Source organism: Leucoraja erinacea, chromosome 39, assembly GCF_028641065.1.
Source record: "Leucoraja erinacea ecotype New England chromosome 39, Leri_hhj_1, whole genome shotgun sequence".
Taxonomy (NCBI): domain Eukaryota; kingdom Metazoa; phylum Chordata; class Chondrichthyes; order Rajiformes; family Rajidae; genus Leucoraja; species Leucoraja erinaceus.
Window position 1 is genome coordinate 4,757,624 of NC_073415.1, and position 25,883 is coordinate 4,783,506.

General features: G+C 41.3%; 2 protein-coding genes and 1 long non-coding RNA gene across 3 annotated transcripts; 2 read left to right on the plus strand and 1 right to left on the minus strand.

Moving 5' to 3' along the window:
• Positions 1-589: 589 nt before the first annotated feature.
• On the plus strand, positions 590-10,957 carry LOC129714339 (uncharacterized). The gene is made up of 5 exons (XM_055663884.1): positions 590-631; positions 2,294-2,465; positions 4,842-4,929; positions 6,846-6,944; positions 8,293-10,957. Exons 1-5 carry the CDS (start codon positions 601-603, stop codon positions 10,810-10,812), a joined length of 2,910 nt encoding a protein of 969 aa, XP_055519859.1. The 5' UTR covers positions 590-600; the 3' UTR covers positions 10,813-10,957.
• On the minus strand, positions 6,811-19,171 carry LOC129714345 (uncharacterized). Its single transcript, XR_008726338.1, has 3 exons — positions 19,083-19,171; positions 7,498-7,589; positions 6,811-6,923 (listed from the first exon to the last, which is right to left on the minus strand). It is a non-coding gene; the product is annotated as an uncharacterized LOC129714345 (long non-coding RNA).
• On the plus strand, positions 12,549-20,310 carry LOC129714343 (break repair meiotic recombinase recruitment factor 1-like). The gene is made up of 4 exons (XM_055663889.1): positions 12,549-12,581; positions 13,169-13,298; positions 14,047-14,136; positions 19,061-20,310. The coding sequence occupies exons 1-4, from the start codon at positions 12,569-12,571 to the stop codon at positions 19,200-19,202; spliced, it is 375 nt and encodes a 124-aa protein (XP_055519864.1). The 5' UTR covers positions 12,549-12,568; the 3' UTR covers positions 19,203-20,310.
• Positions 20,311-25,883: the final 5,573 nt, after the last annotated feature.

The following is a 25,883-nucleotide window of genomic DNA, read 5'->3' on the forward strand; positions in this document are numbered from 1 at the left end:
CTCATTTGGTGAAGTAATTACTTTCTGCTGTTCTTTGGATTTAAAAGTGTCCTTTGCTGTTAAAGTGGAAATGCTCTTGTTTTCTTTTAAGATGTCCAAGCTGTGTGTTTGAGTACAAGATATTTATGTGGTCTGTATTAGCTGAGCACACTGCCATTAGACATGGATGTCACACATATGGGAGAGAAATAAATCATCATAACTGTTATTACTGCTTAATATGGGATAATTATTTTAGCATTTAATGCAGGAAATGCTGAAATTACAACTCTTAAGATCCTGCATGTAATAACTTTAAAATTCCCTCAATGCTATTAATAATTGAATTGAATGGTTAACATTCAGTTTCCACACTTGTATTAATTTAGCAGCAAATAAATTCAGTAATTTTATTGCAAAATAAGTATATGTAGTCACTTAGTTCTAATGCAGGTTTCTATTTAAAATTGTTACTTGAGCACTGTTTTAGCTTTTTATAGCCTTACTGATAGATATTCTCTCTTTATTTCACTCTTCAGACTTATTTTTATTTGTACACCATAACTTGCTGTGATATGTGTCACTTTTAGTTTTTGTTGCTTTGCAGAAAATATCTTGGGTATGAGTAAAAGAAAGATGTCAATTCCTGCAAGTAAGTGTAAGCTTGTCTGTCATCATTTTCCACCAGTCTTGCCGAGATACTTTCTCAGATTGCTTGCCGAAACTGGTCATTATTTTTTCAATTAGATAGTTAGATTAGAGGCTAAAAGATTCTTTAAAAATGCCTGATTCTTGCAACTGTTAAGTCAATATTATTTGGTTGGAGGTCCAAATGAAATGCCGTTAACAACATAAATAGACCCCAGACACAACATAATTACATTTTACATAAACATGCAGCAGCAGCCTCCGACTCTCCGGTAGCAGCAGCAGCAGCAGCAGCGCTCCTCCACCGCTCCACCCGCTCCGCGGCCAGCTCCGCGACGGTGAGTCGTAGCACCAGGTTGTGTGATTTCTTGCAATAGTGTTAAAAAAGGTCGGGTCTCCAGTGCAGGGAGAGATTCAAAAGTTCCCCCCCCCCTTATTTCATATCTTTAATCAAGAAATATACAATGTAAGGCTTTGAACTTTCCCCTAAGCTGTAAATATGCTATCTCCAACACGATTACACTTTCATAAGTACTTGCCAAAATCAGGCCCCTTATTCTGGCACGTTACCAAGATCACACAGCTGCTTTACAACTTTCATTGCACCTGCAATGCTTTCAGCACTTAATCTGGAGAAGCTGCAAATATTTTTCTCTTATTTCCCTTCTTTCTATTGTTTTTATGTTCGAATGTTCACACATGCCATTATCTTTTGTAATTTATTTAATTGTCGCTAACTATTTATTAGTCAGTAGAATCCGAGCCGGCTAGGACCAGAGTCAAACTATTCTGAGGCTGTTTAGAGAACAAAAAGCAGATGCATATTTACGCGGGGCAATTGTCTTCAAACAGGCCTTTTCCTGATTTATGTGACACAACATGGATGTTACATAGAAAAACAGCGGCATTGTAAACAAAATATACCCATTCATGACACTTAAACTGGTGACTTTTTATGAGTGGGATTTTCGATCACCCCAACGCGGGGGCTTCGACCACCGGCTGCGGGGGCTTCGATTGCTCCGACTGCGGGTGGTTCGACTGCCCCGACCACGGGAGAATACAGAGGAAGAAGATTGGACGTTTTTGCCTTCCATCACAGTGGGGATGATCAGCCATGATCACATTGAATGACGGTGCTGGCTCGAAAGGCCGAATGGCTTACTCCTGCACCTATTGTCTATTGTGCTCCAAGCATCTTCATATAAACTAGAATAGATTTAAGGAGAACTCTTTCCACTCACTTGAGGAATCTGGAGGTCTTCTGTGAATCAGGGTTGCCTTTTTTGTAACTGTAACATAAATATTCTGAGAAGTGCAAGAGTTCATGAAGCTCGGACATTTATAAATAAAATGTGGCACAGCACAACGAGAGTGTAACATTTTTATAATATACTATTCCAAAGTTCTGGAATAATTGTTAATGTTATAATGTTTTTATTCCAATAAAAGTTTCCTGATTCACTTTTGTTTATACTTTTGCAGCATTCTGCTTTACCTTTATTTAGTGGCTGCTTTTAAATTCATTCATATTTTGAGAATGTAATTTAGAGTCTTAAATATACTGTATTCTATCCCAAAGCGCGGTGAATATTTAAGAGTCCCCGTTTCTTAACTCCTTTGCCAGTTGAAGAAAGAGAAAATGGAACATTGTTACCTGTTGCAGGAACACTGAGAAAGAAACGTTTCCAAGCTGGGAAGGACCAGAATACAGACACGATGGAAATAGAATGCAACACTGCGACTGAAAGACAAGGCACAGAGGGAATTGCCATGGAACCTGGAGAGGATGAAGAACCAGTAACCATAAACCACAATCTGGAATGTAAAAAACAAAGGTGAAATATTGTCCGCCCTTAACTTCTTAAAACAATATAATGTGCGAACATGGTACAATCTAAAAGCAATGAATTCGGGAGGACTATTCATTGTGACTTCATATGTTATTATGGATAAATTGTCACCCATCTTCAACCTTTTCCTGCCCATGATCCTTGAGCAAGTTGCTGCTTAAACTGTGCCTATCCTTTCTTCATATCAGTTCGCAAAAGCCACTCCACCTTAAAATAAATCACACGCTGGCATTTTCCGCAACGCAGGATGAAATCCAGGATCTAGAATATCAGTTTCCTGAGAGGCAACTTAAAAAGTGATAGAGAAACAAGAAACTGCAGATGCTAGCTAGCATCTTGAGTAAAAAAACAAAATGCCTGAGGAACTCAACAGATCAGGTAGCATCTGTGGGAGGAAAATGGACAGGAGATATTTTGGGTCAGGAATCTTCTACAAACTTGTCATCAGCCCGAAGAAGAATCTGCCTGGCCTGCCGAGTTCCTCCACTTTGTTTTTACCGAAAGTGATGGACGACCATCACTCTGTTGTCATAGCCCAGACATTCAAACATTCCAACACTGAGTTTCTTCCCAGCTGTTATCAGGCAACTGAATCATCCTACCACAACCAGAGAGCAGTGCTGAACTACGATCTACCTCATTGGTGACCCTCAGACTATCCCTAATCGGACTTTGCTGGCTTTATCTTGCACTAAATGTTATTCCCTTATCGTGTATCTATTCACTGCAAATGGCTCGATTACGTATCGTGTGTTGTCTTTCTGCTGACTGATAGCACGCAACAAAAACATTTCACTGTACCTCCTTCTTCTTGCGTATGGCGTGCACTGCCTAAAGTTGTAGGACAACTTGTTCTATTTGATCTTATTTGATTGTGCACGCCAGGTTGATAGCATTCGTCGAAACAGGACGGACCGCATGAAGGTTGTTCCACCACTGTACCTCCTCTGAAGAAGGGTCTCAACCCGAAATGTCGCCAATTTCTTCTCTCCATAGATGCTGCCTCACCCGCCGTGTTTCTCCAGCATTTTGTGTCTACTGACAGGAAACTGAACTGATAGCACCACACTGAATGAGACACAATAAGCAGAGGATGGATGGAGCAGAATAAGGCCATTCAGCCCATCAAGTCTACTCTGCCATTCAGTCATGGCTTCAGTCTCTATCTTTCCCCATTCTCTTGCCTTAGCTCCTGATACCTGGTGTTACCCTGAGCAATTCTGCCCCTGGTGTGGAAAAAAATAATATTTCAAAACCTCTGGCTATGCTCGCTGTAAACAACAGAAGAAGCACATCATGTCCCTAAATACCCACCCAACTCTCTGTCAAGCATGTTAGTTAACCACCACGGAATCCAGAGCGGAAGAGATCTAGCTACTTCTGAGACAATCCCTTGGGGTCAAGAATATCTTCCTCCCATTCAGGTCCATTGGGTTATTTTGATCTCCGAATTGCTGCATTTAGTATAGCTAATAGTATTTGTGATGCAATTTTCAAAAGTTTAATTGATCATGAGGGGGGAGGTCAATTTTTGAAGCTCCAATTATTTTGTGCGGTCATTGGAGACTATCTCGCAACTTTTCCAGATGGTTGCTAGTTTCTCCATTAATACATCTTGATGGGAATTGGGTGAAATGTTGTGGGAATATGAAAAACATTTATGCATCACCAGCATTTTTATTTAGCTCTTGAGGTGGTTAATCCTTTATTTTCTCTTAGGTAGAGAAAGATTGATAAAAGACTGTTTTAAGAAGGAACTGCAGATGCTAGAAAATCGAAGGTACACAAAAAAGCTGGAGAAACTCAGCGGGTGCAGCATCATCTATGGAGCGAAGGAAAAAGGCAACGTTTCGGAACGAAACGTTGCCTTTTTCCTTCGCTCCATAGATGCTGCTGCACCCGCTGAGTTTCTCCAGCTTTTTTGTGTACATAGAAACATAGAAATTAGGTGCAGGAGTAGGCCATTCGGCCCTTCGAGCCTGCACCGCCATTCAATATGATCATGGCTGATCATCCAATTCAGTATCCCGTACCTGCCTTCTCTCCATACCCTCTGATCCCCTTGGCCACAAGGGCCACATCTAACTCCCTCTTAAATAAAGCCAATGAACTGGCCTCAACCACCCTCTGTGGCAGAGAGTTCCAGAGATTCACCACTCTCTGTGTGAAAAAAGTTCTCCTTATCTCGGTTCTAAAGGATTTCCCCCTTATCCTTAAGCTGTGACCCCTTGTCCTGGATACCTTTTGTACCTTTTGTACCCCTTGTACCTTTGATAAAAGACTGCATTAGTTCTCAAAATTGCTCTTTGTGTCATGCACTTTAATTAGATTCACTTAATTGCTATTTTCTCATTACTTTAGAACCGATCTGGATGTATCAGCAGTAGAGGAAAAAGGCAGAGTGAATGGATCTCAGGAAGGAGAACAGTTATCATTTCCACTTTCCCAGGTTTGTTGACATACCTTACATATTATATGTTTTAAATGTGCATTGCCTTCATTAGAACTTTGGAATCAGTGTCCTATGTGCATCTGCTTTATTGATTGCTTGTTTAAAAGGCACTCCATTGAAACTGGCCTTCCGGCCCACCGAGCCAACACTGACCATTGATCAGTTCAACACGATCACACTTCTTTCATCCACTGCTTGCACACTAGGGGCAATTCACAGAGGCCAATTAGCCGACAATATGCATTACATTGGGATGTGGGTGGAAACTGGAGCACCCGGAGGAAACCCACCTGGTCACAGGAGAACATGCAAATTGCATTCAGACAGCACCCAAGATCGGGATCGAACCTCGGTTTCTGGTGCTGTAAGGCTACAACTACAGCTGTGCCTACTGCTCGTTTAGCACTGCCAACCAAACACAGATTTGTACTTCACTTTAATAGAAGTTGGATTATGCTTGCTTCTGTATAGCATTACACCATAGTCAGTAGTGAGACATTTTTATCAATATATTTACTGGCATTGGAAGAGAATTGGTTCGCGTATGAGAAAGTAAAGAGCTCGCTTCTTCTCTCTTGCACTTGAGATATAAAACATCAGAACATCCCTTGTTGACCTTGATTTACTAATTAGACACCAAAAAACAAGTTTCACCATTGACTCAATTTTTCCATGGCAATCCCTTAGAGATGGAGTTATATAGTCTGATTTCCTCAGATTTAAACATTGCAGAAGTATAAATGTGGTGAAAGTTTATATTTCCTTTTAGTATCCTTCACACAAAACTGTACACGGTTTGTAAATTGGAGCCAAAGGGCAGAATATTGTAGGAGAATTTCCTGTGAGAAATAGCTGAGCATTCACACCATCAGTCCCCTCTTGGTCGCTTCAAGAAGATATTCTCTTATTCTTTACACCAATGATCGTAGACCCAAACTGCTCAACCTTTCTTCATGCATCATCTCCTTCACCCCAGGAATTAATGAGCTGTCCTATCCCTTCACATTCTCTAATGCAAGCACATCCTTCTTGGATTATAAGGGATGTAAGATGCTAGATGTAGTTCACCAGCACACTGTAGAATTGAATTAAAATCAATTAAATTTGTAATCCATATCCTTTGCAAGAAAGGCCAATATTCTATTAGCATAACTTGTTATACCCAGGATAGATACAAAGTGCTGTAGTCACTCAGCAGGTCAGGCAACAACTCTGGAGAAGAAGGTTGGGTGATGTTTCAGGTCGGGACCCGTCTGACTGGCCAGTGTGATGAAGGGTCCCGACGCGAAACATCACCCATCCTCTTTCTCCAGAGATGCTGCCTGACCCACTGAGTTACTCTGCATTTTGTGTGTCTATCCTCAGTATGCACCAGCATCTGCAATTCCTTTCTACACACGTTATACCTACTTGTGTGTCTTGTACTGGACCCTCAGATCTCTCCATTATCACAACATGTAGCCACACACCATGTAAATATTCATTCTTTCATTCTTCTTTCCAAAGTAGATAATATCCTATTTTCACAGAATATACTCCCATCTGCCCACTCTTGCTCATTTACTCAGATCTGCATCCCTCTGCAAACTCCATACATTCTTTTCACACTTTATGATTGTGTTTATCATTTGTTTGGTTGTTTTGTTGTTTGCCTTTTGCACAAAAGTCCGCGAGCATTGCCACTTTCATTTCACTGCACATCTTGTATGTGTATGTGACAAATAACTTGACTTGACTTGACTTGGGCATTTTGTCCCTTCATCCAAATCATCACTGCAGATTATAAATAGTTGAGACGCCTGCACAAAGCATTGTATTTACTGAAGCTGTGTACATCTTGCAAAATAAATATTATTTTCACAAATAAATGTCATTTCAGTTTTATTTTATTCAGTTTGTAATTTACTCCATAGAATTCAGCTGGAAGATATGTCCCCGTCTTTCCAAAGCCAAAAAATCGACTTGCGCGCAGTGATTCATTGAAGAATGTTCTGCAGAAGACAAGCAAAGAGGTATTTTGCTGCACTTGTTTCATGGGATGGCATTATAATACTAGTTGTATCATATCTGCTTTTATATATAGATATATGTCAATGAACTGACCAGTAGGTCATGCCAGAGTTTGTATTTCTTTGATCTCAATTATTGGAAATATTCTGAAGATTTTATTTTGCCTACTAGTGTAGTCTCACGCCTGCATTTGGCCCATATCCCTCCAAACCTGTCCTATCCATGTACCTGTCAAATTGCTTCTTAAACGTTGTGATAGTCCCTGCCTCAACTACCTCTTCCAGCAGCTCGTTTCGTACACCCACCACCCCTTTGTGTCACAGAATGATAATTGGAATACTATTTTTCAGGTCATTAACTGAACCATTATCTCTGTTTCTCCACAGCCCGTAGCAGAATATTTCCAGATGTTTGTGTTTTATTCCTTTCTTCAGCCTGATCTTTAAAAGTTGCATTGTATACCTTTCACTGACTTGGCTGAGATCAGCAAAGTTAACATAGATGAAGAACTGAATCCGAATTGTATCATGATAATACCCCATGCGGTACTCTTACCAGCTGGCCCATTGATTTGAGTAACTGCAGCCTTCCAAAGACTTCAGTTGGCCTGTGATGCATTTCCTTTCTGAAACTCAGAATGATGGTACCTGTATATTCAGTGGAAGAGATCTCATCAGACTGTACTCTTGGAAGGTTTTCTGTAAATGTTAGGTTCATTTATTGTATCCCTTTGTGTAAAATAACAAAATAAACCACTAAGCAAAATCATATGTAGGACAATAACATGAAACAAAAATAGGCACAGAATGCTGGAGGGCAGCATGGTGGTACAGCGGTAGAGTTGCTGCCTTACTCGCTGCTTGCAGCGCTGGACACCCGGGTTGGATCCTGACTATGGGTGCTGCCTGTATGGAGTATCTTCGGTATCCACCCACACTCTAAAGCCGTACATTGGCTTTGTATAAATATAAATTGTCCCTAGTTGCGTAAGATAGTGTTAATGTGCGGGGATCGCTGGTCAGCGCAGACCCGGTGGGCCGAAGGGCCTGTTTCTACACTTTATCATTAAACTAAACTCAGCGGGTCAGGCAGCATCTCTGGAGAAAATAAATAGGTGACGTTTCAGGTCAAGACCCTTTTTTAAGTCCTGACCCCAAATGTCACGTATTCCTTTTCTCCAGAGATTCTGTCTGACCCACTAAGCTACTCCAGCTTTTGTGTCTATCTTTGGTGTAAACCAGCACCTGCAGTTCCTTCCTAAACATAAAACAAATATTGATGTATTCCAACTATAGAATGTAAATGAATGCATTAGACGTGTCCTTATTTAATTTTTCTTCATTATTTAAGAGCTCAAACATCAGTAAAACGGAAGGAGATGACAGATCTCATGGTGTGGTCCTCGAGGGTTCAGGATTCAGTCTGGCTACTACCAAACACCAAGAGCAGACATCGCAACAGCCTTCAGAACAGTTTGCCTCTGACGCAAGTCAGCTCGATTCTAAAGTGTCAGGGAACATGCAGCAGGAGATTTTTACAGATGACAACTGCATTCAACAAGGAAGCAACAACTGTGTATCACATTCAACAATGCAAGTGGGAACAGACTTTGTAGATCATTCCATTGAAGGGCTAATGTGCTACTCCAATCCCATAAATCCTGATGTTACTGAAGGAAAGAATAACAGTAGCAAACTGGGCAGCCATCAATATGAAATGGATGCACTTTGCAGCACTCCAATCCCAGTAGCTCATAGCACAGCATTTGAGCCATTAACTCAAACAGAGTGCAAAACACAGAACTTAAGCACCTCTATCTCCGGGGGAGAGCCTAACAATGAACTGTTGCACCATTTTAGCCAGGAAACAATTGATAAAGTGCCAGTCACCCATGAGGAAGTAGCATCCCAAAATAAACAATCAAAGTGGGCTCTCGTAATTAGTAAGAATGCTGACAAAAATGTTGAAAGCAGTGTGCTTGCCCCTGAAGAATTAAAGGACATTACTTGTATAGAGGAGACTCGTCATGTAGTATGTGAAGTCTCAGAGGCTAACAAACAAGAACAAGAACTGCTTGTGCAAATGAATATGACTGGTGACCTAAAGGGGACAAAATGTTCACAGCCTGTTGGCCTTTCACTTGATACTAATGCTGAAAATCAGCTGGAGACCTACAACACTAATTCTCAGCCTAACATAATGGACAAGTGTCAAATTAATTCTCAGCCTGATGTAAGGGATAAATGTGGGAATGTAAATGCGAAAATGCCAGAGTCGCCCAACTCGGTGAGAAATCGTCTCTTGATGAACTTTGAATCTCAAAATGGCTCTAACAGCAACTGGTCTGACATGAATGTTCCAGCCCCCTCTATGATCGACCGTCTAATTCTCCACAGAGACTCAGGCGGTCAAGATGTTAAACTTCAAGAGCAGCTGAGCCAATGCTTTTCAGAAGTTAAAAGGACGGAGAGTGTGTCTGAGATGCATCCCAGTGATCAAGCAGAAACGGACATAGCCGGAAGCCATGAACATCAGGAGATCACCCAGAATTCTTATGAAACCATTCATGTTTGTGGAGATAATATAGAGGGGTGTAATTCCATAAATTGCCACAGTGCTGATGAAGAAACAAAACTGCTAATCCAGGAAGCATTAAGTGAAAACCATGACAGTGGTGCTATATCAACGGACACTGGAGACCAGAAGTGTGATTCATTTGGACAAGGCAGACCAGGAGAACGATGTGTTGGATCTAATGAGTCAACCCTTTTTGGAACTCAGTTGGCCAACTCAGCACTCATTTGTTCGGAGGCCGATGTGTCCAAAAGCCCTGTGGCTTTTAAGGTGTGTGCGGAAAACAGCAATGGTTCTGTGCGGGATGTAGATTTGGAAAGAGGATCACAAATCTCAGAGAAAACACTGCAAAATATAAATATCAACCTTTCGCAAACACCTGCCCATCCTGCCAACAATGAAGAAGTTATTCCTGATATTGAAGTAAATAGTTATCAGATACATGTTAGTGATAAATGTAATGGAAAAGGAACAGAGGATGCAGGAGACCAGATAATCAATAACATGTCATTGGCCACCACTAAAGAAGTCATTTATAATAAATTGTCATCGCAGGCTAACCAGGGCTTCCAGATTGGATGCCACATGAGTGCCATCGAAGATTCAGGTGCGGTAGATTTAAACAGAAAGGAAATTCAGCAGGATGTCAGCAGTGAAACAAAGAACGAGGACGTTACAACATCTTCGCAGATATCTGGCGATGGAATAGACGGTGATGTTGGTTGTCCTCAAGAAGAAAAGAAACAGAATCAAGATGGAGGAAGCATGGAGTGTGGGGGTGTGAACAGAGATGAGAATGATATTGCAGAAGAACACAGAGTCCATCTTAAGGAGGAAGATGTAGATAAGTCTGATATGTTTAATCAGACGTTTTTTTCTGTGGAAGAGATGGATTTGCAAGTGAGTTGTGACCTGGCAGCTGGAGACAAGAATACGTTACCTAGAAGTGGTCAAAATCTAACAACCATTTCAGTAGCTTCCTCGCAACATCAAGCTGAGGATTTCACAGTAAGGCATGATGGAGACCTTTCAATGACGTTACCAACTTCAAGTGTTGAATCAGCAGCTGCTGCTTCAGTTCATAAGAAAGCCAACACAGAAAGTAATGATAATGTTGAAGAATGTAAGGGCTACAGTTTGTCGATGGCACATGAGAGATCCTCCACTATGGCTCAGGAGAGGGTTAATTCCCAACATGTGACAGCATCTTGGACTGTGAAACAAAAGGATGAAAGTGAGCAAACTGCACACCACAGTACCAATTGTGAGGTGAATGATTTTATTAACAATTATTAATAATTTTCCTATATTATACACCTTCAGCCATAATCCCTCAAAGTCCTCTGTGAAAAAGTATGACATTTTTCTGACACAAACCACATGCAAAAATACAGCTATTGATTGGATCCATCTCCATATCTTCAAATCAATGAAGCTTAATATATGGAAGCATATATAATCATATAATCAGCATTAACAACCAAAAGACAAATTAACTCATTAGCATGATTTTTTTAACTATGTACATTGCTTATGATAAAACCCAGACTTAAACGCAATAATTCATCTGGTTCCTAATCTAAGATATTGTAAATATGTTCTTGAATATTTTGTTCTTCATTATTTTGTTTAGTTTAGAGATAAGGCATGGAAATAGGCCCTTCGTCCACCAAGTCCGCACCAACCAGTGATCACTCTGCACACTAACACTATCCTACACACACTAGGGACAATTTTACAAAAGCCAATTAATCTACAAACCTGTATGTCGTTGAAGTGTGGGAGAAAACTGGAGCACCCGTAGAAAACCCATGCAGGTCACAGGAAGAACATACAAACACCATGCAGACAGCACCCATAATCAGGATCGAACCCGGGTCTCTGGTGCTGTGTGGAAGCAACTCCACCGCTGCCTGTTTGATCTGAGGAAGGAATGAACAGATGAAGATTTTGGGTCAGGAGCCTTCTTCAGATGAGGAACGCAAGGTCTGAAGAAGGGTCTTGACCTGAAACATCACCACCTATCCATGTTCGTCAGGGATTCTGCCTGACCTGCTGAACTCAAGGTGCTCCGAAAGACAAGGTGCTTCTCGCAACAAAACTAAACCAAAATAAATGAAATGATTTATTAATTTGCAAATAACAACCAAATCAAATATTTCTGAGTGCATTTACATTGTTATAGGACTAATTCCTTCATCACTATTTAATGCATGAATTACCTCTAACTGTGTAAATCCCCGACACCTCCTTTTGATGCAGTGTGGGGTGGAGCAGTTACCTCACCCGCTTCAGTGACCTAGGTGTGGAGTTTTAACGATCTTGAGAAGTGCGACTTTCCAGCAGGTGCTCGTTCCCTCCACTACCCAGAGATGGTTGGTGGCTTAATTATTCACTGAATCCTTCCTGGTGTGTGGGTGAGTGGTAGAATCTGGCGGAGTTTGAAGGGAATGGGAGAATAAAAGTAGAATCGGTATAAATGGGTGGATGATGCTCAGTGCTGAATCTGACTTTGTTTTGCTGCATCAGAGTTTAGTTTATTATTGCCATGTGTACCGAGGTACAGTGAAAAGCTTTTGTTTGCATGCTAAGCAGTGAAAGATAAGACAGGGCATGACTACCATCAGTGCGAAGATAAAGAATAAAGCCATTAGTGCAAAGATATAGCACCCAAGTCCGATTAAGATAGTTCGAGAGGTAGATAGGAGGTCAGTCCTGCACTTTAGCTGTGGAGAGTACTGTCACAGGTACACAAAAATGCTGGAGAAACTCAGCGGGTGCAGCAGCACCTATGGAGTGAAGGAGATAGGCAACGTTTTGGGGGCCGAAACCCTTCTTCACGTTTCCTATACGGGACTGGACTGTTTGAGAATCTGCCTGTTAGGGAAGGGACTGTTCGTAGAAAATCTGGAGGCATACATTTTCAAATTTCTGTACCTCTTACTCAGCCAAGTATACATTTTCAAATTTCTGTCCTTTTTGTACAGGTTCTTTGATATTTCACTAACATTTTCATTTTTTTTTTCAGACTCTTTCCAAATCCATTCCAGGCATGGTTCATCCAGGTAATGCTTATGTTTGGATTAAAGTCTATGTTTATTCATTGTTTTTTATGCAACATGTTTCACAATTTTCTTTCAAGTCTTTGACTGTACATATCCAAAAACCTAAACCTACCTGTACATAAGACTTGTTCAAGAAGGAACTGCAGATGCTTGAAAATCGAAGGTAGACAAAAATGCTGGAGAAAGTCAGCGGGTGCGGCAGCATCTATGGAGCGAAGGAAATAGGCAACGTTTCGGGACGAAACATTGCCTATTTCCTTCGCTCCATAGATGCTGCTGCATCCGCTGAGTTTCTCCAGCATTTTTGTCTACCCTATACATTAGACTTTATAGGTGTAAATGTTTAAACATCTGATGCAGAAACTTCATTGTATCTGGATATGTTGGAACTCAATCAGAGAGATAACGAACACATATTTTGATTATTTGCTCATGTTACATAATTTAGTGAAGTGTTAACAGAGTGGCTTCCTTGGCTCTGGATATATGGAATATAAACTTTCAGTCAGGCAATCTCTAGAATTGTAAATGTACAGAAAGCTATTGTAATTACTAATTAAAAGAATTAACTCATATCTGCTTCATAGATGATAAAGGTTATGGATTGGAACTCGTTAAACCAGTGACGGATAACAAGGATATGAAGGATGATTTACTGCTCATTGCCCCTCAGGATAATGCTAATTTCTCATCAGAGTTGGAAGACCTCCATTTAAGGTATTAGTAAAACACTAACCATGATTTTTAATTAAAAAGCACAACTTGAGCTTGTTAGTACATTGCTATCGCGTTCCCTTGTGTCTGATTTAAATTTCATACAAATTCTATAGTTCCGCTTACAGGGAAGACTCGATCTAATTCCTACAAGGTTAGTTTTGATTGTAGAATATAGGGCAGTGCAGTTACGAACAGGCCCTTCGGCCCATGATGTGTGTACCGACCATTATGCCAAATTAAACCAATACCAACTGTTACGTTATCTATATCCCTCCATTCCCTGAATTTTCATCTGCCTGACTAAAGGCCACGTAATTGTCACTATCGTGTCTGCTTCCACCATTGTGCCCCAACCACTGCCACCTGGTAGCATGTTCCAGGCATCTACCACTCTCTATGTGGGGAAAGAAAACCTCTCGCACGTCTCCATCCAAATTTTCCTTTCTCATCTTAAAGCTAACTCCTGTAGCATTTGACATTTCTCCCTTGGGAGAATATGCAAACTCCACACAGACAGCACCCGAGGTCAGGATCGACCCGGGTCTCTGGCGCTGTGAGGATGTGGCTCTTATTATCCCCGAGTAGTTCTGCCATTTCTCGTTCTCCCAATTTTTGTCTGCCAACCAGGAAATAAGGCAAGAGGTCATGAGTTGAAAATTGCCCCTAATAGTTCTTGTCAGATTCAGTATTGGTGACCTTAGTGAGTGTTGCTGCAATCTAAATGTGTCTGCTCTTGATGTGCTTGCAGTGAGGCAGATTGGCAGTCCCTTTCTTTTGCAGAAGAAGAAGATGCCACACATGTCGTCTGTGGGCTCATTAATGAACTTTCCAAAATCAAGTGAGTAATGTTTATACATTTGAAAGCATTCCAACAGTGGTACGTAATTCAACATTTTATACAACTGCTTAGAATTCTGTGCAAATGCTGCAGATGAAACACCCAGTATAAATATGATCACAGTTCTTTTAACAGTGAATCGTGTTCTGTTAACACTTTATATTGCTATTGGAAAAATGTTGTTAAGCTGGAAAGAGTGTTGAGAAGATTTACGAGCACGTTGTCAGGACTCGAAGGCTTGAGGAAGAGATTGGGCATGCTAGGACTGTATTCCATGGAGCGTAGGAGGATGAGGAGTGATTTTATAATGGTATAAGGATCATGAGGGCAATAGATAAGGTAGATGTGCAGTCTTTTACCCAGAGTAGGGGAATCAAGAATCAGAGGATATGGGTTTAAGGTGAGAGAGGAAAGAATTAATGGGAATCGAGGGGCAACTTTTTCACACTGTGGGTATATAGTGGGTATATAATATAATAATAATAATTTTATTTATAGAGCACTTTAAAAACAAACATAGCTGCAACAAAGTGCTGTACATCACTAATCATTGACAAAAAAGTTAATACACACCAAAAATAACAATCAAAAGAAGTAGTAGGAAAAGACATGTAAAATAAAGAAACATCAAAAACACCACAAACAGAAGCAAAGCCTCAGGCATGGTCAAAAGCCAGGGAGTACAAATGTGTTTTAACACTGGATTTGAAGATGGACAGTGAGGGGGCCTGTCTGATGTGCAACGGCAGGGTGTTCCAGAGTGCCGGAGCAGCAACAGAGAAGGTTCTATCCCCTCTGAGCCTCCGACTAGACCTCGGTACCTCCAGGAGCAGCTGACCAGCTGACCTGAGGGACCGGGCAGGAGCGTATGGGTGGAGCAGCTCAGAGAGGTAAGGCGGGGCGAGCCCATTCAGAGATTTAAAAACAAATAACAGTATCTTAAAATGAACTCGAAAGTGCACCGGGAGCCAGTGGAGGGAGGCCAGAATTGGCGATATGTGCTCCCTCTTTCGAGTCCCTGTTAAAAGGCGAGCAGCAGCATTCTGAACCAACTGGAGATGAGCCAGTGAATGAATGAATGAATGTATGAATGAATGAATGAATATAGAATGAATTGCCGGAGGAGGTAGTTGAGGTAGACACTATAACCACGTTGAAAAGATATTTGGACAGGTGCATGGAGAGGAAAGGTTTTGAGACCGATGAGGCAAATGCAACCAGGTGGGATTAGTGTAGAAGGGCAGTTGGCATGGGCGGGTTGGGCCGAGGGTTTGTTTCCATGCTGTATGACTGTAAGGTAGTTCTATTGTAACACGGGTTATGAATCCAGGAACACTGTTTGTATCAAGCAGTCCAAATATTCATCACAACATAATTTTGATCGACAAATAGCGAACCACTTAAAAGTTACTTTGGAAATTGACAATCAGAAAAAAAAGGTTTCAACAGTTTAGGGGGGGAAATTATTCCCTGCGGTAATCATTCTCTTAACTACACAGTTGCTACTTTAACCGCGGGTGGCCATTGAAATTAACAGGCAATCACTTCAATTGACACTTATGCAATGATATTCTGTGAACAATGTACAACCTTTGGTATTTTACCTTGCAGTAACCCAAAGAAAACTTACTGCTATTGAAATGACCTTTATGTTTTTTTAAATCCTGCAGAAAAAATAACTTTATTTTTCCCATTCCGAACCGGTGTCTCAGCACTTCAACTCCCCCTCCCATTTCGAATCCGACCTCTCTGTCCTGGGCCTCCTCCATGGCAAGAGTGAGCACCACCAGAGATTGGAGGAGCAGCACCTCATATTCCGCTTGGGCAGTCTGCACCCTAGTGGCATAAACATTGAATTCTCCAATTTCTGGTAGCCAATTTCTGGCAGCTGCCTGTCCCGCTGAGTTTCTCCAGCACTTTTGTCTACTTTCGATTTTCCAGCATCTGCAGTTCCTTCTTAAACAAAATAACTTTGTTATTGTAACTTTCTAACTCCTGATCCCTTTTCCCTCATTGACAAAATTATCTTTCTAACACGATTTTCTATAATACTCTGGAGAGAAGGTATGAAGAAGGTTCTTGAAACGTCACCCATTCCTCCTCCAGAGATGCTGCCTGTCCCGCTGAGATCCTTGGGAACGCATCAATCATGTGTTAGCAAATCTACCTATGAGGGCAGTTGCTGCTGACTCCTCCATGCGAGGCGTATATAATTCTGTGTAGGAAGGAATTGCAGATGCTGGTTTATACCTAAGATAACACAAATAGCTGGAGTAACTCAGCGGAACAGCCAGCATCTCTGGAGAGAAGGTATGAAGAAGATTCTTGAAACGTCACCCATTCCTCCTCCAGAGATGCTGCCTGTCCCGTTGAGTTACTCCAGCTTTCTGTGTCTATCTTAGGTATAAATCTATGATCAGTTATAAAGGTGTGTGAGCTCATGAGGGGAATAGATGGGGTAGATGCACAGTCTTTCATCTAGAGTAGGGGAATCAAAATCAGAGGACATAGGTTTTAGGTTAGAGGGGAAAGATTTAATGGGAAGTGGTGGGTATATAGAATGAACCAAAGGAGGTATGTTTGTGCTCAAATCCATATTTTACACACAAATTTAAATCACTGGAGACCTAAGGGAATGCTGTGCGATTACTTTTAAGGAAATATGTATGTTATCTGGAGTATTTGGGCTGCCAGTTCACATACAGGCTCAGTGTCGGGGGAAACTGTGCACGGGCCAAGCAATTCCATGGGTGAGGGAACCCGACCCCCTTACTCAATGCTTGCTCTTGTACGCATTCAAGTAGCCAGCCAAAAGCAGCACTAGATGTGGCCAATTTTGTTACAGTAATCTCACAGTATGAGTAATGCCAGGAAGAGATTATGCCGGGGAGGAAAGTAAAAAGGTAGGAGGTAATTAGCTCGTAAAATAAATTTTTATTTGAAGAAGAGGAATTAACGAGAACAAGAGTCTGAGGACATTTGTTCCATTCGCAATTCCCCTATTAAAGGAACAAATGATCAGTTTCACCTTCTATTTCTTTGACTCTTTAGTTGTCAACACCCCGTACACCCTAATTATGTTCAATAGAGGTAATCGCCAGCACGGCCGTCATTCAGGCATGAGGTTGCAAGTTGCATCTGGACTTTTATATGTGTTTCTGCAGCGTTGGAAACCCCATAGCAGTGAAAGGGCAACTGGTAGAACATTCCCACCACTGCAGCAGAGGAGATAACACTCAAGTCTGGAATAACACTCTGGATCACACTCAAGTGATAACACTCAATAAAATCTGGAATTAAAGCAAAGCTGTTTGCAGTAACTACCAGCAACACAGCATGGTTTGAAAACACACAAGACTGTAAGAAATCGCAGAGTTGTTTAACCTGTCCTGGACAGTCATATAAACCAAGAAACAGATGCTGCAACACAACAAAACGACACAACGTGCTGGAATAATTCAGCGGGTCACAGCAGCATCCCTGGCGAACATGGATAGGTGACGTTTTGAATCGGGACTCTACTTCATATATCCAAAGAAGGGTCCTGACTCGAAACATCGCATGTCTATATTATCCAGTTACTGCCTGACCCGCTGAGTTACTCCAGCACATTGTGTCTTTACTTCAGGCCAAGGCATGTTTGCATTTCTGAAGGGGTATTGCATTTAACTTCAGATCATCGAGTCCAAATGAAACATGAATTCCTTCATAAAGTACAGCCTGTATGGATGTTTCTTCCTTGATTATTCTGCAGCATGATGAGGCGAAGTGCTTAATGTTCTTCCATAAAAAGCCTAGTGGTTTATTATTCCTTGGAATTAAAGCTAATGTCTCCTCCACACAAGCACCGCAGAATGCAGGATTACCATCTGGATAGGAAATTTTGGTGAAAGGTTAACTAACAGTAAAGTGCGGTGGCCATAATGTAAATAAATAAAACACAAGTGACCTGCTAACATGTCCTTGGTGGTTTTTGTTGAGCAAGGACCAAAAGAACTTACAGTTCTTGTTCAGCAGAACTTTAGGTATTTTACTAAACATAGAGTTGCTGCCTTACAGCGTCAGAGACCCAGATTCGAGCATGACCACTGGTGCTGTCTGTGCAGATTTTGTACGTTCTCCCTGTGACCTTGTGGGGTTTTCTCCGGGTGCTCCGGTTTCCTCCCACATTCCAAAGACGTGCAGGTTTAGTTGGCTTTTGTAAGTTGTCCCTAGTGTGTAAGACAGAACTAGTCTATAGTTGACTCGCTGGTCGGCACGGTCTAGGTGGGCCGAAGGACCTGTTTCCACGCTATATCTCTAAACTAAACCATCACACTGCCAGACACAAGGAAATGCAGATGCTGGTTTATAAAATAAGACACAAACAAGGATCCTGATCCAAAATGTCATCCAACCATGTTCTCCAGAGATGCTGCCTGACATGCTGAGTTACTCCAGAACTTTGTATCTTTTATAACATTATTTGCCTTATTAGTTGCAGTCATATAGAACATTGAACAGTATAGCACAGGAGCAGGCCCTTCGACCCACAATGTCCGTGCTGAAGGCGGGTGTTGAAATCCGCAGTCTCTGTTTGAATGCTGTGAGCATTGCACACAAAGCCAGTCTGGGAAGTTTGATGTGTAGGAAAGAACTGCAGATGCCAGTTTATAACGAAGATAGACACAAAGTACTGGAGTAACTCAACGGATTACACGGCATCTCTGGAGAAAAAGGATGGGTTATGCTTCGGGTCAGGAACCCCACTCAGACTGAAAGTGGGGGGGGGGGGGGGGGGGGGATGTACTGGAGAGAGGTAAAGGACTGAACAAGGCAGGGCTGGCCAGAATATTTAGCTGGAAAGTTAAATCATTGACCATATTATCTTATAAACTACATATATGTACAATGTTGTAACTGTTTCTTGGTAATTTCTTTGCAGTCGTATCATTATGATCACTCACCGGGAGCTAGAAAGCATGAAAAGGCACAAAACCAGGAAAGCAAGAGCTACCAGCAGACACCCACACTTCCCAAAAGGAGCGGCAAATGTACCATATTTACTGAAGAGAAAAGATCTGTGAAAAAAGTTGGGGCTTGCTGGTGTTCACAATAGTCACTGACGTACTTGCAGCATAGAAACAGGCCAGTTGCCTCAACATGTCCACTTGTAGTTTATGCTGCACTAAAAGCTCTCTGTCTCATTTAAATCTCCAGGTATCTTTCTGTTCCTTTCTCCCCAGTGTTTAGCAAGCTTCCCTCTAAATGCATCTGGACCACTTCAATACTAATTGCCCACAAGGTCCACTCACTTCAATACTATTTGTGCTCACAAGTTCCAAATTGCAGACACCCCCTGGTAAGTACGTTTCCATGAAATCCTCCTTTGACGTTGTTCCAAGCAAAGATCTTATAGCTCTAAGATCTTTTGTTCCAAGCACTATTTTATAGATCTTGCACGAGAGAAAACATCCTTTTCGCAAAAGTTTCATTATATAATCACCCCTCAGTTCTCCTGTTTCTATTGAAAAGAGCCTGTATAATCAATCTTTCCTGATTATCTGAAATACGATACCATCTTAACTAATCTTTGTCGCACCACCAAAACTTGCAACTCCATTTAATATAAACAGCATTCCAAGTTTCATGAAGCATTGTTCTGTAAAGACCCAACGTTAGTTGTTTACATTCCAATTTCTTCTCCAGAAATAAGCTGCAGAGATTCATTAGCCTGCATTGACTGTTAGCATTTATTTGTGTATTTATATATACTTCCCTCTTCCTGCACCTCATTATTTTCCAAGGATCGCATGGGCTCCTTATTCATGTAGCCATAATATACATCGCATACTTGCCTTATTTTGAAATTCAGTTGCACACTTATTCTTCAGGCTTATTAATACTCTCCTGTGTTGAGCCAGTCCTCTGTCTGACTCACATCCTTCAATTTGGTTCTGGTCACAAATGTTGAAATTCCTGCTTCTGAACCTTTACTTATGTAGATGATGAACAAGAGAGGGCCAAGCATCAATTCTATTAGATCCCTGGTTCCCACCTTGTGAAATGTAGCTATCTTCAATATGTAGCAAGCAACTGCAAATGCTGGTTCAAACCGAAGATAGACACAAAAAGCTAGAGTAACTCAGTGGGGCAGGCAGCATCTCTGGAGAAAAGGAATGGGTGATGTTTCGGGTCGAGGAACCTTCTTCAAACTGAGAGTCTTTCCCTCTCCCCTCACTCTCAGTCTGAAGAAAGGTCTCGACCCGAAACGTCACCTATTCCTTTTCTCCTGTGATGCTGCCTGAACCACTGAGTTACTCCAGCTTTTTATGTCTATCGTTAGCTACCTTCAACTCTGATTCTGTTTTCCCTTTCATAGACAATTTTAAAAGCAATTGTCAAATAAGGAGAGTTTTAATTGGACAGGAAGGGATAAAGAAAAATAGATTGTGACTTTTTAAAAAAAAAATCAAAAGTTCACCATCACCTGTCTGAAATAAGTAGTCCTCAGAAAAGTTGTGGTAAATAGTATAGAGGGTGTGAAAACCCAGCCAGTAACATCTCAGGCTGTCAGGAAAACATCTTGTTGTCTTGTGAGAAATATTTCATCACATCACTGTGGGTGGCAGAAATTTACCACCAATGTCTTTCTCTTTCATATTGTTTGACTGTAGTATTAATTGAAAAATGTGTGTACCTTGTGCTGATTCATGAGAACATGTGGGTGAGAGTCCTTTGCTTTGTGTTTCTATTCGAGTCACTCGACATACCAGCTATGGAGAGTTATCCTGGGGCATAATTTGTCGTTTTGCAGCGGTTAGAATGTTCTTTCGGTGAATGATCTTTAGGTAGGGAGCAATGCTACTGCCCCATTTTGATGTAGTTCTTATTATATTGAAATTTTCATAAACTGGATTAAATAAAAGTTTGTTTCTTAATAAGGTCGGCAATCAACTGATCTCTCAATGAAGGATAGTATATATGTAATCATTATATGTAATATGTAATCATTTGTACATGTCATACATCATGGAAACAGGCCCTTCGGCCCAACTCAACCAAGATGCCCCATCTAAGCAATTCCTGCATCCCTCTAAACCATACCTGTCCATGCACCTGACCTTTAATTGTTGTACTGTACCTACCTCAACGGCATGTGCTTTCTGTGTGAAAAGGTTGCCCCTCAGGTTCATATTAAAACTTTCCCCTCGCACTTTAAACCTATGCCCTCTAGTTCTTGATTTCTATGCCCTCTAGTTCTTGATTCCTCCACCCTGGAAAAAGAACTCTGCAGCCACCCTATCTATTCCCCTCATGATTCTATACATCTCTTGCATATCACCCCACAGCCCCCTGCACTCTGAGGAATAAAATCCTAGCCAACCCAACCTCTCCCTAAAGCTCATGCCCACTATTCTTGGCAACAACCTCATAACGTTCTGCACTCTTTCCAGCTTACTGATATCCCTCCTATAGCAAGGTGATCTAAACTGCTTTTGTAATATATACAACATACGTTGTGAAGTTTCATCTCCCTTAACTCACCACAGGTATGAAGGTTAGAGGTACAGCGTGGAAGCATGCCTTTCGGAACACCGAGTCTGCGCTGTCCAGCGATGCCGATACATTTACACGCTCTTACACGTACTAGGAACAATTTACAATTATACCAAGGCATGAAAGTAGGATAACAGAATTAGTGTGATTGATAGTTAATATGGACTCAGTGGGCTGAAGGGTCTGTTTCTATGCTGTATCTCTAAAATAAACTAAGCAACCTATCTGGAGGATATGGACAGACGACGTTTCAAGTTGGAAGCCTTTGTCATCGAGCAAGTCTGCAGAGCATCATTTTTCTACCTTCATTATTTTTGTGAATAATAAGCAGAAGTTTTAAAAGATAAAAATATTACACACCTCAGTGGGTCAGGCAGCATCTATGCAGAACATGAATAGCTGACATTTCAGATCGAGACCCTTCTTCAGACTATTTATGGACCTTGCTCTAGATATACACCGACCAAATAAGCATTGGGCGTTATTGGGTAAACAGAGTAAGGCCCAAATAGAAAACCAGGCTTTGTTTTACTGCAATGATGTTTGTATTTTTAAAATAACCTTCACAAGAAAAACTTTAAAAAATACTTATTTTATTTATTAAAACAATATAAAGGAGTACAACTTTGAAATACAGTGATTATAATATCAATTGCTAATTTTAATGATCTATTAAACTTACTAATTTTCATTATTTTTGTGACTAATGAGCAGAAGTTTTAAAAGATAAAAATATTACACACTTATAATATGTACAGTACCACACACACCACCCGCAACCACCAAATTTCTCAGAACTGTATCCAGAAAATGAATCTGTCAATTGTAGTTTCTGAAGCAGTTCTAGGAATCTGCCACACAAGAACCGAATATGGAGAGGTTTCAGCTGCACTTGGGGGCTCTTGGCTGGAATTTGAAAAGCCTTGCAAATGAGACACTGAACAAAAAAAAAAAGTTAACAGCACACAAGAATGACTGCTGGGGCAATGGAAAAATAAATGAGCAGGGATTGTTTGGAGAAGATCCAAAAACACAAACATGAAGTGGGGTAATTAGAGATTTAAACTGCAGGACTCAGTCGCACCAATTATTATTTTTCACAGCAGCAGAATATAACTACCATTTACATTTGACACCTCACTCTCTGGCTAACAAAACTAGGATGGGTAAGTTTGCGTTAAAAGTCAAGCTCATTCAATATTAATTATTAAAATAATATATAAAATTGATTAAGTAACCTCTAAAGGTGCATTCTATTAGGTTGTGAGCACAGCAATCCCTGAGGAATGTTTCAATTTAGAACCAGCGCTGAACGTGTCAGCAGCACACAGCTCAAGATGTGTGTTTCTCAAGCAGATGTTATACACGTGGAAACAAAGAACTGCAGATTACAAAAAAAAATGGTGGGGAAATGGGTAGAAAGGAACTGTAGACGCTGGTTTAATCTGAAGATAGACACAAAATGCTGGAGTAACAGCAGGACAGGCAGCATCTCAATAGACAATATGTGCAAGAGTAGGCCATTCGGCCATTCAATGTAATCATGGCTGATCATCACCAATCAGTACCTCGTTCCTGCCTTCTCCCCATATCCCCTGACTCCGCTATCTTTAAAAGCCCTATCTAGCTCTCTTGAAAGTATCCAGAGAACCGACCTCCACCACTCTCTGAGACAGAATTCCACAGACTCACAACAGACTGATTCCTGGGATGTCAGGACTATATCAAGAAAGACTGGAATATGTGCAAGAAGATTAGGGGCTTATAGAAACTTACAAAATTCTTAAGGGGTTGGAGGCAGCACAGGAAGATTGCTCCCGATGGGGAAGTGATCAGGGGTCACAGCTTAAGGATAAGGGGGAAATCCTTTTAAAACCGAGATGAGAAGAACTTTTTTTTTTCCCGTTGACTCTGGAACTCTCGCCACATATCCCCTGTTCTTGACTATCTTTAAGAGGGAGTTAGAGCCCTTATCTAGCTCTCTCTTGAGAAGTATCCAGAGATCACCGGTCATCCACTGCCCTCTGAGGCGAAGCCGAATTCCACACTCCTCCACAACTAACTCTCTGTGAGAAAAAGTGTTTCCTTGTCTCCGTTCTAAATGGCTTACCCCTTATTCTTAAAGGGGTAAATCATTTATATTTCATCTCTGGAGAGAAGGAATGGGTGACGTGTCGGGTCAAGACCCTTCTTCAGACTAGAGTCAAGGAAAAGGAAACGAGATATAGACGGTGATGCAGAGAGATATGGAACACATGAATGAAAGATATGCAAAAAAGTATTGATGATAAAGGAAACAGGTCATTGTTAGCTGTCTGTTCGGTAGGAAGGAGAGGCTGGTATGATTTGGGTGGGGGAGGGATGGAGAGAGAATGCAAAGGTTACTTGAAGTTAGAGAAATCAAATTCATACCACTAGGTTGACAGCTGCCCAACCGAAATATGAGATGCTGTTCCAATATGCGTTTAACCTCACTCTGACAATGGAGGGGTACTGCAGATGCTGGTTTATTCCGAAGATAGACGCAATTGGATGCGGAGAAGATGTTTCTACCAGTGGGAGAGTCTAGGACTAGAGGTCAGAGCCTTAGAATTAACGGATGATTATTTTAGGAAGAAGATGAGAAATTTTGTCAATTAAAGGGTGGTGAATCTGTGGAATTCTTTGCCACAGAAAGCTGTGGAGCCCTAATCAGTGGATATTTTTAAGGCAGAGATAGATAGATTAGTGCAGGTGTCAGAGGTTATGGGGAGAAGGCAGGAGAATGGGGTTAGGAGAGATAGATCAGCCATGATTGAATGGTGGAGTAGAATACGGGATACTGAGTTGGATGATCAGCCATGATCATATTGAATGGCGGTGCAGGCTCGAAGGGCCGAATGGCCTACTCCTGCACCTAATTTCTATGTAATAGATGGGCCGAATGGCCTGATTCTACTATCATTTATGACCTTATGGGTCTCGGCCCGAAACGTCGTCTATTCCTTCCCTCCATTGATGCTGCCTCACCCGCTGAGTTTCTCCAGCATTTTGTCTACCTTATAAAGTGCTGGAGAAACTCAGCGGGTCAGGCAGCATCTCTGGAGAAAAGGGAGGGTCACATGTCCTTATGCTGTCTAACCTGCTGAGTTACTCCAGCACTTTGTGTCTATAAATGCCTGCGGTGTGGTTTAAAACACACTGACACAGCAGCAATAAAGTGGCTCCTGGCAGCTCTTGCTCTCACTCTTGCATGCAATCAACACATGCTGGAAGATTACAACCAAATGTCACAATGTGTGGTCTTGCACAGGGACGCTCACGTCTTGGAAACATAATGCATATTCATTTACTTTCCAATGAACCTTTAAGGATGCAATGGGGTTCCTTAGTCTAACAAAGTATAAACCGCCCCGTTTCTCAACCAAAAGATTGCAATGAATGATTTTAGCTAAACATTACAAAACTAAAGGTTTTGTATCTATCACAAGGTTTAAGAACATTTAGACAGGTAAATGGATAGGATAAGTTTAAAGGGATATGGGCCAAATGCAGTCAGGTGGGGCTAGTATAGATGGGGCACGTCCATCGGCATGGGCATGGTGGGCCGAAGGGCCTGTTTACACCCTGTATGACTCTATTTACTTTATTCGGCCTCCCAAGCATATGTGTATATATATATATAAAATGGTATATGGACACACTGATCTGTTTTGTAGTAAATGCCTACTATGTTCTGTGTGCTGAAACAAAGCAAGAATTTCATTGTCCTATACAGGGACACATGACAATAAACTCACTTGAACTTGAACTTGACTCACGTTAGTAAGACAATCTTCTTGTGTATGGCGTGCACAGCCTAAAGTTGTAGGACAACTTGTTCTATTTGATCTTATTTGATTGTGCATGACGGGTTGATTGCATTCGTCAAAACAGGGTGGACCACATGCAGGTTCCAATCTCCCACCCCAGTAAGACAATAACTACTTGTTAGGAAAGTTGTGCGTGGATAACACAGACTGCAGATGCCGGTATGTAGAGCAGCGAGGGACAATGCTGGAAGAACTCAGCAGGTTAATACGCAGTAAGTTCATGTTTTGGGTCGAGTGCCTACATTAGGGCTGAGAAGGAAGAGTAGGTGGCAGTATCAGGGATGGGATTAAGGCCAAAGGCTGGTTGATGGGTGAATGATGGAAGCAGGTGGGTGGGGAACAGGAGAGGTGAAGAAA

Coding starts and splice junctions, on each gene's coding strand:
- LOC129714339 (XM_055663884.1), top strand. CDS start 601: ATGAGTAAAAGAAAGATGTCAATTCCTGCAA. Junction 4,930..6,845: donor TATCATTTCCACTTTCCCAG/GTTTGTTGACAT, acceptor TTTACTCCATAG/AATTCAGCTGGAAGATATGT. Junction 6,945..8,292: donor TGCAGAAGACAAGCAAAGAG/GTATTTTGCTGC, acceptor TCATTATTTAAG/AGCTCAAACATCAGTAAAAC.
- LOC129714343 (XM_055663889.1), top strand. Junction 13,299..14,046: donor TTGGAAGACCTCCATTTAAG/GTATTAGTAAAA, acceptor ATGTGCTTGCAG/TGAGGCAGATTGGCAGTCCC. Junction 14,137..19,060: donor AATGAACTTTCCAAAATCAA/GTGAGTAATGTT, acceptor ATTTCTTTGCAG/TCGTATCATTATGATCACTC.